Source organism: Eucalyptus grandis, chromosome 10 (assembly GCF_016545825.1).
Source record: "Eucalyptus grandis isolate ANBG69807.140 chromosome 10, ASM1654582v1, whole genome shotgun sequence".
Classification (NCBI taxonomy): Eukaryota; Viridiplantae; Streptophyta; class Magnoliopsida; order Myrtales; family Myrtaceae; genus Eucalyptus; species Eucalyptus grandis.
Genome location: NC_052621.1, coordinates 32,739,951 through 32,755,248, shown reverse-complemented (window position 1 = coordinate 32,755,248; position 15,298 = coordinate 32,739,951). Strand labels below are relative to the sequence as shown.

At 41.6% G+C, this 15,298-nt stretch overlaps 1 protein-coding gene across 1 annotated transcript; it reads left to right on the top strand.

Annotated features, from left to right (window-relative positions):
* The first annotated feature begins 236 nt into the window (after positions 1-236).
* On the top strand, positions 237-14,895 carry LOC120288841 (protein PHYTOCHROME-DEPENDENT LATE-FLOWERING-like). The gene is given in 14 exon segments (XM_039303002.1): positions 237-251; positions 367-448; positions 537-601; positions 711-773; positions 1,384-1,464; positions 2,188-2,213; positions 2,215-2,347; positions 2,563-2,661; positions 2,746-3,271; positions 3,274-4,069; positions 4,940-5,163; positions 5,604-5,743; positions 5,935-5,973; positions 12,821-14,895. Coding segments are annotated over 14 exon segments (3,714 nt in total). The 3' UTR covers positions 14,246-14,895.
* The last annotated feature ends 403 nt before the right edge of the window (positions 14,896-15,298 follow it).

Sequence of the window (15,298 nt, the reverse complement as noted above, 5' to 3'; positions counted from 1 at the left end):
CTGCTGCCCTCGCCATTGGCTGCTTTTAGGATGGGTGGGACCTGGCAATTGATGAGGGTTATTAGTGGCCGCGGTCGTGCTGCTCGTCATGCTTGGCGCTGTACCTCGTCGAGAATATATCGGGGATGGGGGAGAATTGAAACTAAAGAGAAAGAGTGGGATGTTTGTGTTGGAATATAATTATGTGGGTATTTCTGTGAGTGAGATTAAGCTAGTGGGTTTCTGGCTTCTAAAGGATGGGAAGCATTGGGGTGTGTGTGTGTGTGTGTGTGTGTGTGTGTGTGTGGTTTCTTTTGCTTTTCTGGGCATTTCACATGTGCGCTGTTGGAAAGATTCTATGGTGATGGGAACTATCTGTTGACTTAGGATAATAAAACTCAGGTGGGTACAGAGGCTTCTGGGGGGTCTGCATCATTCTTCTCTACCGATGAAAACCCTATTTCTGCAGGTAATTCTTGCTTATGCTTCCATTGCATGTTGAATATGTTGGCTTTCCTATAACTAAATAAGTACATCTGTGATTGTTGAAATGCCAGGGGACGAAGTTTCCTTCACATTGAACCTTTTCCCTGATGGATACTCTATTGGAAAACCTTTGGAGGTTTGTTATGAAGAACTCTTGACCTTAGGAAGTTAATCAACAAAAGTTTCTCATTTACTTACATCCCTTCTCTTGTTTCCAATTTTCTCTCTTTATCTTGCCAGAGTGACGCATTGCAGCATGCTTCAAGTTCTTACGTCCCTACAACAGGACATCTGAAAGTCTCTTCTCGGTGATCGTCTGACCCTATTTTTTCTCTTCCTTTTCTGCAAGTATCCCTTCTCATTTTATCCATTCTTTGTGAGAGGAAAATGACATATACTGAGTCAATTGGACTTGACATTTACATTCTATCTGCTTGTTTACCTTTGACTCTTCTGAAGGTTAATTTACCTGTACTCTACTGAATGACATGGTTATAGCTATGGTATCCATACTCGTATTTGGTGTCAACAGTGAACCCCCCAGATCAACGTTTTGGTATTATACTAGTTATGCTACTGAAAGGGAAAAGTTCAACATTTTGAAGATAAATTATAAAATTGCTCAGAAAACTTTACATGTCAACATCCATTGCTAGCAATGTGGAACTTATTTGATATGTGTGAGAACTTGAGATACTCTTCTTCCTATTTTGCCCGTCTTTACATTGGGACATGTCAAACGATCTAGGACTATGAGGTGAAACTTCATACACTGAATTTTAAGAGGATAATATCTCTTGTTTGTTCTTAAGTTTTTCGTCAAAATCTTGATTCATGTTCGATGTCCTTGCTATTTATCTCAAATCTCTCTATTACATGTTCAATTCTTACATTTCTTAAATGTCATGTTCTTTGAAGGCAATTGAATGTGGTCGGTTGCCTGGAGATCTCCTTGACGATTTACCTTGCAAATACATTGAAGGTTCACTTATCTGTGAGGTGAGTATTCGAGATAATTCTCGTGTGTGTGTGTGTGTTCTCCTTTTTTTTTTTTTTTTTTTTTTTTTTTTTTTTTTAAATTTTTTTAATTTTTACGAAACAGATCTCCGAGAGAGACAGAGTGAATGTCCCATTAATAGGTTTATATGAATGCAGTCTTCAGATCCTATTTTTGACTTGATAAAAGTCACGATCTTTTCGCTTAAGTTTCAAATCATTTTTAATATCACGCATTTATGATGAAACAACATCATCCTCCCAATCTTTTGTTCAAGTTATTTCGGTTTTGCATTTTGATGACTATCCCAAGAGTTCTATGGCAACTCTTTTCATTCTGGCTTTGCATATTGTTGCATGTTGATGCAACTTGCTTAGTTTAGCAGCTCTTCATTTGTGGGTGTGTCCCTAGGATACCAGTGGCAATGGTAAATTTAGTACTCATTTTAGCTTATACTTTGGATGGACGGTGTTCAGAAATTCTCAGCTTTCATGTGCCTTTTCTTATGAAATGGACCAGTCTTAATTGTAACTATAGTCACTCTTCCATCCATCTAGTCTGCATTTACCAAGACAAATTAATCTGCAACGAGCACATAGCTATATACATTTGAGCTTTAATCAAAATTACTTTTTTTTTAACTTTATTTTATCATTCTTCGTCTTACTTATTCTTCACAGATAGTATGATTAACATTAATCGCTGACTATTCACAAATGATGCAGGTGCGGGACTACCGAAAAATATGCATCTAATAGAGGGCCCAATCTTCCAGATGTGGTTGATTTGCCCGTTGTTACTAAAGTGTGGCTGAAAATTTCCTTGGAGAACATCGTTAAGGATATACCACCTATTTGTAGTTCTTGGACTTATGGTGATCTGATGGTAAGGCACTGCACATGGAGTTTCTTGCCCCTCTTTCTTGAGGGGTTGGAGATTCTCTGCCATTTTCTTTTTCCATTTCTTTTATTCTTCTTTCTAAAGATTTTTTTTTTTCGGGAGTCGGGGCTGGGGCTTGCAGCATCTCCATGGATGAACTGTGAACTTTATTTTGTGTTTGAGACATGAGCTTAATGTTTGTGTTTGATTTTTTAAAATAGGAAGTAGAATCCAGGATACTGAAGACATTACAGCCACAACTGTGTTTGGATCCTACTCCCAAGCTGGATAGGCTCTCCAATAGTCCAGTTCCAGAAAAGGTAGTTATTTCACGGTCATCATATCTATATCTTGTAGATCCTGAGCATTAACTTTATGGTTTTGTTGGTTTTTTTTTTTTTCAGCTACATATGACTTTATCTAGTCTACAAAAGAAGAGATTGAGACATGTGCCAGAAACCTCTGTGACTTCTAGTAACAAAATCCACGGGAAGAAAGTCTGCATAGACAGAGTTCCAGAAAGGTCTGATTCGGGAATTATCCAAGGGAATCTATTGCCGCAACATGTCCATGAGAATCTGAGTGCCCAATGTGCTGGAGCTGGCAACACACCACCTCTAAGACCAAAAGGCTATATAGCAGATGCATCTTTTTCAACACTACCAATGATGTCCCCGAGGTATCAAATGTTGGTTGGGAATGCTAGAGGCATGCAGGATCGTGGAGCTTCCCCTGGTGGGCAGGACATGATGATTTCATACTTGGATAATAACTCTTCTATTTCCCTTCAGGGAAAGAGAGAGACTCAAGATGGGCAATCATCGCCCAGGTCTAGCTTTAATAAGAGGCCAAGACTGGCACATGGACCTGACGGCAATCAGCAGCAGCAGATGGAGAACTTCCATACATCAGACTTAAATCTCAAGAATACCCTTTGCAGCAGCAAGCAATATCTAGAGGAATTCAATTTGGTAATGCAATCATGCAAAAGTTCCCCCAGCACACACTTGAAGGTGTCCAGAATCCGGAGGTTGCAGCAGCATCCCTACCACTGGGCATGGGGCATCGTGCAAAGGAAGAACAACTAGATACACAGATGGAGGCTACAGAAGTAAATCGGAGTAAGTCTGACATCCAGACGGCGGAGACTGAAAAGGACCGCATGGATCCTCAGCAACCACAACTTCAACAAAGGTTGCCACATCATCCATTCCTGAGACCTGGTTTCTCTCAGGCATCTTGGAGTAATGTCAATCAGCAGATTGATACTAATTTGAAAAAGGAGGAACAGATACAAAAAAGGAAATCAGTGCAAAGCCCACGCGTATCTGGTGGAACCTTGGCTCAATCTCCTTTGTCATCAAAATCTGGGGAATTTTCTAGCGGTTCAGTTGGACCACAGTATGGGGCAGCTGCAGCAACTCCTGTGCCTGGATTGTTGCCCAAGGAAAGGGCTGGAATAACCTCAGTTCCTCCTGTTGGAGCGACAGGATCTTTAACATCTAGTGCCAATGATTCAACACTACGACAGAACCAGGCCCAGGCTGCTGCAAAACGAAGACAGAATTCACTTCCAAAGACGCCAATAATCAGCGGTGTTGGCTCTCCTGCTAGCGTGAGCAACATTGGTGTTGCATTAAATGCGAGCAGTCCTTCTGTTGGAACCCCACCTCTGGTTGATCAGACAATGCTTGAGAGGTTTTTAAAGATTGATACAATTATGACGAGGTATGAGGTTGATTGAGCTCTGAAGCCTGTTGCTCTGTCTTGTTTTCCCTCCTGTATTTCTGCTAGTCAGACATTTTCAGTTTTATAGTTTATAATTTCTCTTCAGTAATTTACTTGCCTGGAGTTTGTTAATACAGAGTCTTAACAATAATATCTAGGATGAGAAAAAGTTTAGTTAGCCGCATCAGCAATGCAGCAAAGCTGGTTGTCTAGAACTTGAAAAATTGGGATACCAATCTTATTTTTCTATGTAAAGCACCAATTTACATGATTATAGGCGAAGCCAGTTGGAGTATTTATGGTGGTTGGCTAATGATTTTCAGAGCAATCAGGAACTTTGATCTGTTTTCAGGATGTATTCCTATTATATTAATAGCTTTTTAGCGAACATCTACCTCTGATGGAAATGTAGATTAAGGATAGATGTCTACAACATTTATCTGTTGTCATGAGGTTTAAATTTCTAGCTCCCAGTGAGACAATAGTTTGAAAAATGATCTAATTGCGTTCTTGATCATGAGGCTGATCTAGATGGCATTTAGATGTGGATTATATCAGTAAGCTTTGTCCTTCTTTAAAGCATAGGATGCTCTAATTACCATGCTGCAACCATGACAACTTATATGTTGCTATTGTGCTTGCTGCTTGACTTTGACTTGTAATTGAGTTAAGCAATATGAAGTACAGACTGTACAGTAAATCTTGAAAACATGAGCTCGAAATATTCTTAGTCCACCTGCTTTACATGGGCATCCAGAAGCATATTACATATTTTTCTCAAGCAATTATTGGCATCTGTTTTCTGATATAAATATCAAATATATAATTCATTACATTCTGAGTATTGTCCCTCATCCAATGATGCTTCAGGTACCAAATAGGCCACAAAAAGAACAAGGTAGATTACCCAGCCATGAAGCCCGGTGCCTTCCTCACTGAGCATCTTTCAGTATGTCTACACAATGTTTCCAACGATGTGAATTTTAAGGATGACTCATGTACCAGATCACTCTCGAAGTCACTGGTTGGAGGCAGCACAAATATTTGCAAGACTAGAGTCCTTAAGTTTTCGCAGCTAGAGCGAAATCTTCAAGGTTTGTTACATCTTTCATGTGGAGATGGCCTACGGCAGCATAAAATTGATTTCTCCAGTCTGATATTAATTGTACCTTGGACTTTGCTACACCTTTCCTTCTCATTTTATGCTGACTTAAAATTGCTGCTGGCTCTAGAATTTTGCAGTATTTACCATTATATTGGCTACAGTGCAAAGTATCCAATCACATGTGGCGTGGAGTTAAATTTCTGTTACTTGTACTTGCCCGATCTTGATGGTTAAAGTCTGCCATCATATGGTACCACCCGTAGAAAAGAATGTCTTTTGGTTTAAGAAACAACACCCAACTTGAATGATTTTGGAAGGATGAGATGCTAATTTTGATGTTGTAGAGAGGATAATGTAATGAAAGACAAAAGCAACATCACTTGCATGAACTTTCTTTCGATTAACATGGGCTTTCTCCTGTTTGTGTAGGGACTGTTGTCTCCCGGCCTCAGACCAAGATGATCATGTCAGAGAAATCAAGTGATGGTACCATTGCTATGCACTATGGAGATTTGGAAGAGGGTGATATTCTGGCTTCAGAGGAGCATCTTCCGACACTACCAAATACCGTAAGAGTCTTGCCTATAAATCTTTCTAATGTCAAATGGCATTTCAGTGTGTTCACCTACTTCATAGTTGGAAGATGTGGTTTCCTGTTTATCATATGCACTATGTGGCCTTATTCTTACCTTGCCTCACAAGAAAGTATGTTTTTCTTTCAACATTATGGCTAACATCTGTGATTGAATTTCTGATACAGCATTTGGCAGATTTGCTTGCAGACCAGTTATGCTCATTGGTAGGTTTATGAAAACAGGTCAAGCTTAAGTGCTTAAATCTATCCGATATCGATTTACATTTCAATCAAATGATATTGAATGTTTCTGCAGGTGACACGCGAAGGATTTCATGTGGAAGGAGATCAGGTCCAACCAAAACTGACCCGCATGAATTTTGCCCCAAGCAGTCAACCTAATGCTCCTGGAACTCCTCAAAATAATTCCGGTGCTGATATCCCGCGCTGTCCTGAAGGAGTTTCAGGTCAATCGTCCAGTGAAGTGTTGCCTACCTCTAATAGTGGCAATGTATCTCTTAGTTCATCTGTGAATATTTCTCCACATGCAAGGCTGCTGCCTCCTGGAAGCTCTCATGCCTCACAAATAGCTTCGGGAGTCTCTGTGCCTGGACGGTCACAACAGCTAGATTCACAGTCCTTATTGCAGCAACAGACTCAGCAGCTGCAGCAACAACATAACCAAAATCCTATGGTTCAACATCTTGCTCAGTTTCCAAGATCCACAACGATGCCTGGTACAAATCCCCTCTTGCACTTGAATGCCAGCCAGAATACTAGTATTCAGTTGGGCAATCACATGGCAAATAAGCCACCACCTCCGCATCTTCAGATTTTACAGCAGCAACAGCCACAGCAAGCGCAACAGCAGCAGCAGCAGCAACGACAATCGATGTTGCAAAGACAAATGGTGATAGGAGCTGCTATGGGCATGGGAAACATGGGTGGTAACTTGGCTGGGCTTAGTAGCATCAGTAACACCATAAATATGGCAGGCGCAAAGGGGATGGGAGGGCCTGGAATGTCAGCATCCATGGGCCAAATGCCAAACATTGGTCAGGCCTCTCACATTGGCAACCAGCGACTGATGCAACCCGCTAATTTGCCAAGATTTCAGGGGGCGAGGCAGAGTCAAGCTGTGTTAGGGGGCACTCAGTCTGGCATGGGTGGTGTCTCTGGACCTCGATCGATGCTTCCGGGCCCTGCTGGCCTGCAAATGTTGGCCTCAAATCGAGCTAACATGCCACGTGGAGCAATGGGGGCAATGGGCCCATCAAAGTGGACAGGGATGAATCAGTATATGAATCAGCAGCAGCAGCAGCAGCCAATGCAGCTGCAGCACCAGCAGCAGCAGATGCAATTGCAACAACAGCAACAGCAATTGCAGCAGCAACCACAGCAGCAACTCCAATTGCAGCAGCAACAGATGCAGCAGCAGCAGCAGCAGCAGCAGCTGCATCAGCTTGAAACAACCTCACCCTTGCAAGCTGTTATGTCACCACCACAAATAAGTTCACCTTCAAACATGGCAATTCCACAATTGAGTTCACAATCCCAACAGCAGCAACAGCAGTCTAGTCCCCAGCAAATGAGCCAAAGAACCCCAGTGAGCCCACAACAGATCAGCTCTGGGACAATGCATGGCATGAGTGCTGGTAATCCAGAAGCTTGTCCCGCTAGTCCACAGTTGAGTTCTCAGACCCTTGGCTCAGTTGGCACTATAAACAATTCTCCTATGGAGCTACAAGGTGTTAATAAAAGCAACTTGAGCAGTGCATAATGAAGTCCTGTCCTATGCGCTTCTGAATCGTTTCTTAACTTAGAAGAGAAGTCGAAGGAATTTTTTAGAGGTTTTTGTTTTTATAAGATGGAGCGGAAGAGGTAGTTGTTGATAAAAGTGCCAGTATAATCGACACCGGGGCTTTGAGGACGGGGCAAGGCACAAATTTTCACCTTGGCTCTCTAGGAAAGGGCTGCTTTTTAGACTCAATTGATCTCGATGCTGGAAATCACCAATAAGTTGATTAAAAGCAGGACACCTGCACTGTGATCCGTCTCTTGTTTTGATGTCCGAGGTGGATTTTGCATACAATAGCATGGAACTCACGGCGGCATAAGAGGACAGTAAGGGGAAAGGAAGAAACTCGCAAACCGCAGAGGAGAATCAGATCTTGGATTCTGAGATGCGAAATTTGCGATGTACAAGGTTGAAGGATGAAACGGAATGATGTATGTGAATTTTCAAACAGTTGAGCCGGAGCAGTGAGCATGTCAAGAGTGTCTACTTCCTTTCCCTTTTTCTTTTCCTTCTGGGTTTTTCTGTTTTGGCTGACTTTGTGGTGAAGACATTTACTCTGCAATCCCTGTAATCATGTTGTCTATAGTAGTTAGAAATAATAATCAGAAAAAAGTCCATGCCAAATATTCATGGAGATATCATGTACATGTACATTACCCCGTGGATCCTGCCAGATCCTTTCTTCATTCTCTGGCCAGACTGTTTTTTTAACTTCTTAAAGCGATTTCGTGTCCTCGTTACTAGCATTTTGACAGTTGTTCGTTCCAAGTAGGCTTGTGAAAGTCTTGCGCGACATGACGCGTGATCATAAATATCTTGCTCGATTGACGAAGCTACTGCTCATATGTTCAAGAAGGTGATTTCAATTTATTGAGTCTGGAAGGTACAATTGTCATTAGTTTACAAGATGCAAGATTTATATTGCTGTAGAATAAGTGAAAACTTGTATTGTGTACTATCTTTGCCCATGTTTTCCTAATAATGAGGGAGAAAGCTACACAAAAATTTCAAATTTTATCCATAGTAATACATTTACCCTAAATTATTTTTTGACATCAAAAATCTCAAATCTTGCTGACACATTTAACACAATTTTTTTCTTTGATGTCAAAAACTGTGACCTATTTATCTCAATTTTTTTTTTGTTACACAAAATTCTCAAACTTTTTTTGTGAATATGTCATACACATACAAGTTTGGGGTCTTTTGATGTTACCGAAAAAAAATTATGATTTTTTGGTGTCACAAAAAATACATTTGAGATAAATTTGTCATAAGTATTGAGTAAATATATCATATGACCCGGTGGGCAAAGTTTAGAATTTTTTGCGGTTTTTATCCTAATAATTATTTAGACAATTATATGTACTCCTCGGCGCATGCTCTTTTTTTTTTTTTTTTTCGGGCATTCGCCTAGAAATGGTTAGGCACTGGTCGACAACAACATTTTCAATCACTCCCCTCTCATTACTACCATCATCCTCGAAACCTGAATCTTCGACATCGGATAAAGCGAGACTTCGCGAAGCATTTAAAGCAGTTTCGATTTTCGCAGCGAAATCCATCGCAGGCGGAAGACGAAAAGCCGTACACGCATGCACATATACGTATGTAAGCCGTTCTCGTCCTCGGACTTTCTCTCGCTACAAGAGGAAAAACCCGATCTTTGCGACGGCCCAAGTTCCGAATTCCGGAGCAGATGAATCGCGGCAGGAGAGCAAGCGACGTGGGATCGAGCTCCGCCCCGCCGGGAGGTCGAGCTTGGCGTCCGGTGGGTGATCCTGCGCATCGTCGCTCCTCTGTAATCTCCTCGTGTCCCCTCTCTCTTCTCTTATGCACTTGTTATTTGTCCGGTCGTTGTATCGTTTTATCTTTGTCCCTCCTCTCGTGGGTGTGCGTCGTTTTGCTCTTGTTTTTCTGGGTTTGATTTTGGGAGTAGATAAGTTCATCTCTCTGTTGCAATGGGTTTCTGTAAAGTCTGCTTTTTGGCTAGTAGATATGATGGGGCTGTTTGTGACGTTATGGTAATGACAATGACCTTTTTATTTTTAGGTGAACTAGAAATGATGCACCGCGCGATGCACGTCCCTTGATGAAAGAATACATGGAGAAACAATTGCATAATTTTAAAGTTTGCAAGAAAAAGAACCGAACCCTCACTGTTGGACTGAAAGAGAAAAAAGGATTTATCTGTCGGCGAAAATCGGAAGTGTGATTAACATGGGATGAATGAGCATTATTAATGCATGCGTAAGACAGATGATGGAAATCTATGGACAAAATTGATAGCAGACATCGCTGCTTGTTTGTTTCATCGGTAAAAGATTAGTGCTGATGTAACAATTCAGCTTCATGTCTACTGTATTTCTGCACTTGTAAGTTCCTTTAGTTTATTATAGTAAACTGAAGTCCGTGGTATCATCTATCTCTCAATGTGACTTCTTTTTCGCAACAAATTAGAAACCATTTTAGTTCCGGGGGGCCTTTGACTTGAATCACTGCTGCTGAGGTATTAAGTAGATTGAAATCATTATGTTGCTTGTCTTCTCAGCCTGCAGACCCGGAACTTAATTTGGGCATGAACAGAATCCAAATTGACGAAACTCACAGCGAGGAAACAGAGAATGATTCTCTTTCACCCAACAAAAATAGTTACTTTCTGCCAAGTGAGCTTCAGCAACCTTCACATTCCAATAGTGGTAAAAGCGAGGAAACGAAGAGTATTGCTGGCTTTGAAGATTCGGTGCCTGCTGAGGACTTCACAGGGGATGGAAGATTTGATAGTAACGTCAATCAGCAGATTGATAGTAATTTGAAAGAGGAGGAACAGATACAAAAAAGGAAAGCAGTGCAAAGCCCACGCCTATCTGGTGGAACCTTGGCTCAATCTCCCTTGTCATCAAAATCAGGGGAATTTTCTAGCAGTTCAGTTGGACCACAGTATGGGGCAGCTGCAGCAACTCCTGTGCCTGGATTGTTGCCCAAGGAAAGGGCTGGAATAACCTCAGTTCCTCCTGTTGGAGCGACAGGATCTTTAACATCTAGTGCCAATGATTCAACACTACGACAGAACCAGGCTCAGGCTGCTGCAAAACAAAGACTGAATTCACTTCCAAAGACGCCAGTAATCAGTGGTGTTGGCTCTCCTGCTAGCGTGGGCAACATTAGTGTTGCATTAAATGCAAGCAGTCCTTCTGTTGGAACCCCACCTCTGGTTGATCAAAAAATGCTTAAGAGGTTTTTAAAGATTGATACAATTATGATGAGGTATGAGGTTGATTGAGCTCTGAAGCCTGTTGCTCTGTCTTGTTTTCCCTCCTGTATTTCTGCTAGTCAGACATTTTTCAGTTTTATAGTTTATACTTTCTCTTCAGTAATTTACTTGCCCGGAGTTTGTTAATACAGAGTCTTAATGATAATATCGAGGATGAGAAAAATTTTAGTTAGCCGCATCAGCAATGCAGCAAAGCTGGTTGTCTAGAACTTGAAAAATCGGGATATCAATCTTATTTTTTCTATGTAAAGCACCAATTTACATGATTATAGGCAAAGCCAGTTGGAGTATTTATGGTGGTTGGCTAATGATTTTCAGAGCAATCAGGAACTTTGATCTGTTTTCAGGATGTATTCCTATTAAATTAAAAGCTTTTTAGCGAACATCTACCTCTGATGGAAATGTAGATTAAGGATAGATGTCTACAACATTTATTTGTTGTCATGAGTTTTAAATTTCTACCTCCCAGTGAGACAATAGTTTGAAAAATGATCTAATTGCGTTCTTGATCATGAGGCTGATCTAGATGGCATTTAGATGTGGATTATATCAGTAAGCTTTGTCCTTCTTTAAAGCATAGGATGCTCTAATTACCATGCTGCAACCATGACAACTTATATGTTGCTATTGTGCTTGCTGCTTGACTTTGACTCGTAATTGAGTTAAGTAATATGAAGTACAGTAAATCTTGAAAACGTAAGCTTGAAATATTCTTAGTCCACGTGCTTTACATGTGCATCCAGAAGCATTGTTACATTATTTTTCTCAAGCAATTATTGGCATCTGTTTTCTGATATAAATATCAAATATATAATTCATTTCATTCTGAGTACTGTCCCTCATCCAATGATGCTTCAGGCACCAAATAGACCACAAAAAGAACAAGGCAGGTTACCCAGCCACAAAGCCCGGTGCCTTCCTGACTGAGAATCTTTTGGTATGTCTACACAATGTTTCCAACGATATGAATTTTAAGGATGACTCATGTGCCAGACCACTCTTGAAGTCACTGGTAGGAGGCAGCACGAATATTTGCAAGACTAGAGTCCTTAAGTTTTCGCAGCTAGAGCAAAATCTTCAAGGTTTGTTGCATCTTTCATGTGGAGATGATCTATGGCAGCATAAAATTGATTTCTCCGGTCTGATATTAATCGTACCTTGGACTTTGCTACAACTGTCCTTCTCATTTTATGCTGACTTAAAATTGCTGCTGGCTGCTAGAATTTTGCAGTATTTACCATTATATTGGCCACAATGCAAAGTACCCAATCTCATGTGGCGTGGAGTTAAATTCCTGTTACTTGTACTTGCCCAATCTTGATGTGTTAAAAGTCTGTCACATACGGTACCACCTGTAGAAAAGACACCCGTAGAAAAGAATGTCTTTTGGTTTGATAAACAACACCCAACTTGAATGATTTTGGAAGGATGAGATGCTAATTTTAATGTTGTAGAGAGGATAATGTAATGAAAGACAAAAGCAACATCACTTGCATGAACTTTCTTTCGATTAACATGGGCTTTCTCCTGTTTGTATAGGGACTGTTGTCTCCTGGCCTCAGACCAAGATGATCATGTCAGAGAAATCAAGCGATGGTACTGTTGCTATGCACTATGGAGATTTGGAAGAGGGTGATATTCTGGCTTCAGAGGAGCATCTTCCGACACTACCAAATACCGTAGGAGTCTTACCTATAAATCTTTCTTATGTCAAATGGCATTTCAGTGTGTTCACCTACTTCATAGTTGCAAAAAGTGGTTTCCTGTTTATCATATGCACTATGTGGCCTTATTCTTACCTTGCCTCACAAGAAAGTATGTTTTTCTTTCAACATTATGGCTAACATCTGTGATTGAATTTCTGATACAGCATTTGGCAGATTTGCTTGGAGCCCAGTTATGCTCATTGGTAGGTTTATGAAAATAGGTCAAGCTTAAGTGCTTAAATCTATCCGATATCGATTTACATTTCAATCAAATGATATTGAATGTTTCTGCAGATGACACGCGAAGGATTTCATGTGGAAGATCAGGTCCAACCAAAACCGACCCGCATGAATCTTGCTCCAAGCAATCAACCTAATGCTCCTGGAATTCCTCATAATAATTCCATTGCCGATATCCCGCGCTGTCCTGAAGGAGTTTCAGGTCAATTGTCCAGTGAAGTGTTGCCTACCTCTAATAGTGGCAATGTATCTCTTAGTTCATCTGTGAATATTCCTCCACATGCAAGGATGCTGCCTCCTGGAAACCCTCATGCCTCACAAATAGCTCCGGGAGTCTCTGTGCCTGGACGGCCACAACAGCTAGATTCACAGTCCTCACTGCAGCAACAGGCTCAGCAGCTGCAGCAGCACCACCAAAATCCTATGGTTCAACAGCATCTTGCTCAGTTTGCAAGATCCCCAATGACGCTTGCTACAAATCCCCTCTCACAGTTGAATGCCAGTATTCAGTTGGGCAATCACATGGCAAATAAGCCACCACCTCCGCATCTTCAGATTTTACAGCAGCAACAGCCACAGCAAGCGCAACAGCAGCAGCAGCAGCAACGACAATCGATGTTGCAAAGACAAATGGTGATAGGAGCTGCTATGGGCATGGGAAACATGGGTGGTAACTTGGCTGGGCTTAGTAGCATCAGTAACACCATAAATATGGCAGGCGCAAAGGGGATGGGAGGGCCTGGAATTTCAGCATCCATGGGCCAAATGCCAAACATTGGTCAGGCCTCTCACATTGGCAACCAGCGACTGATGCAACCTGCTAATTTGCCAAGATTTCAGGGGGCGAGGCAGAGTCAAGCTGTGTTAGGGGGCACTCAGTCTGGCATGGGTGGTGTCTCTGGACCTCGACCGATGCTTCCGGGCCCTGCTGGCCTGCAAATGTTGGCCTCAAATCGAGCTAACATGCAGCGTGCAGCAATGGGGGCAATGGGCCCACCAAAGTTGACAGGGATGAATCCGTATATGAATCAGCAGCAGCAGCAGCCAATGCAGCTGCAGCACCAGCAGCAGCAGATGCAATTGCAGCAGCAACCACAGCAGCAACTCCAATTGCAGCAGCAACAGATGCAGCAGCAACAGATGCAGCAGCAGCAGCAGCAGCTTGAAACAACCTCACCCTTGCAAGCTGTTATGTCACCACCACAAATAAGTTCACCTTCAAACATGGCAATTCCACAATTGAGTTCACAATCCCAACAGCAGCAACAGCAGTCTAGTCCCCAGCAAATGAGCCAAAGAACCCCAGTAAGCCCACAACAGATCAGCTCTGGGACTATGCATGGCATGAGTGCTGGTAATCCAGAAGCTTGTCCCGCTAGTCCACAGTTGAGTTCTCAGACCCTTGGCTCAGTTGACAGTATAAACAATTCTCCTATGGAGCTACAAGGTGTTAATAAAAGCAACTTGAGCAGTGCATAATGAAGTCCTGTCCTATGCGCTTCTGAATCGTTTCTTAACTTAGCAGAGAAGTCGAAGGAATTTTTTAGAGGTTTTTGTTTATATAAGATGGAGCGGAAGAGGTAGTTGTTGATAAAAGTGCCAGTATAATCGACACCGGGGCTTTGAGGAGGGGGCAAGGCACAAATTTTCCCCTTGGCTCTCTAGGAAAGGGCTGCTTTTTAGACTCAATTGATCTCGATGCTGGAAATCACCAATAAGTTGATTAAAAGCAGGACACCTGCACTGTGATATGTCTCTTGTTTTGATGTCCGAGGTGGATTTCCCATACAATAGCATGGAACTCACGGCGGCGTAAGAGGACAGTAAGGGGAAAGAAAGAAACTCGCAAACTGCAGAGGAGAATGAGATCTTGGATTCTGAGATGCGAAAATTGCGATGTACAAGGTTGAAGGATGAAACGGAATGATGTATGTGAATTTTCAATCAGTTGAGCCGGAGCAGTGAGCATGTCAAGACTGTCTACTTCCTTTCCCATTTTATTTTCCTTCTGGGTTTTTCTGTTTTGGCTGACTTTGTGGTGAAGACATCTACTCTGCAATCCCTGTAATCATGTAGTCTATAGTAGTTAGAAATAATAATCAGAAACAAGTTCATGTCAAATATTCATGAAGATATCATGTACATGTCCCCGTGGATCCTGCCAGATCCTTTCTTCATTCTCTGGCCAGACTGATTTTTTAACTTCTTAAAGCGATTTCGTGTCCTCGTTACTAGCATTTTGACAGTTCTTCGTTCCAAGTAGGCTTGTGAAAGTCTTGCGCGACATGACGCGTGATCATAAATATCTTGCTCGATTTGCGAAGCTACTGCTCATTTGTTCAAGAAGGTGATTTCAATTTATTGAGTCTGGAAGGTATGATTTTCATTAGTTTACAAGTTGCCAGATTTATATTGCTGTAGAATAAGTGAAAACTTTATATTATATACTATCTCCCCCATGTTTTTCTAATAATTAGGGAGAAAGCTACACAAAAATTTCATACTTTATCTAAAGCGATACATTCACCCTAA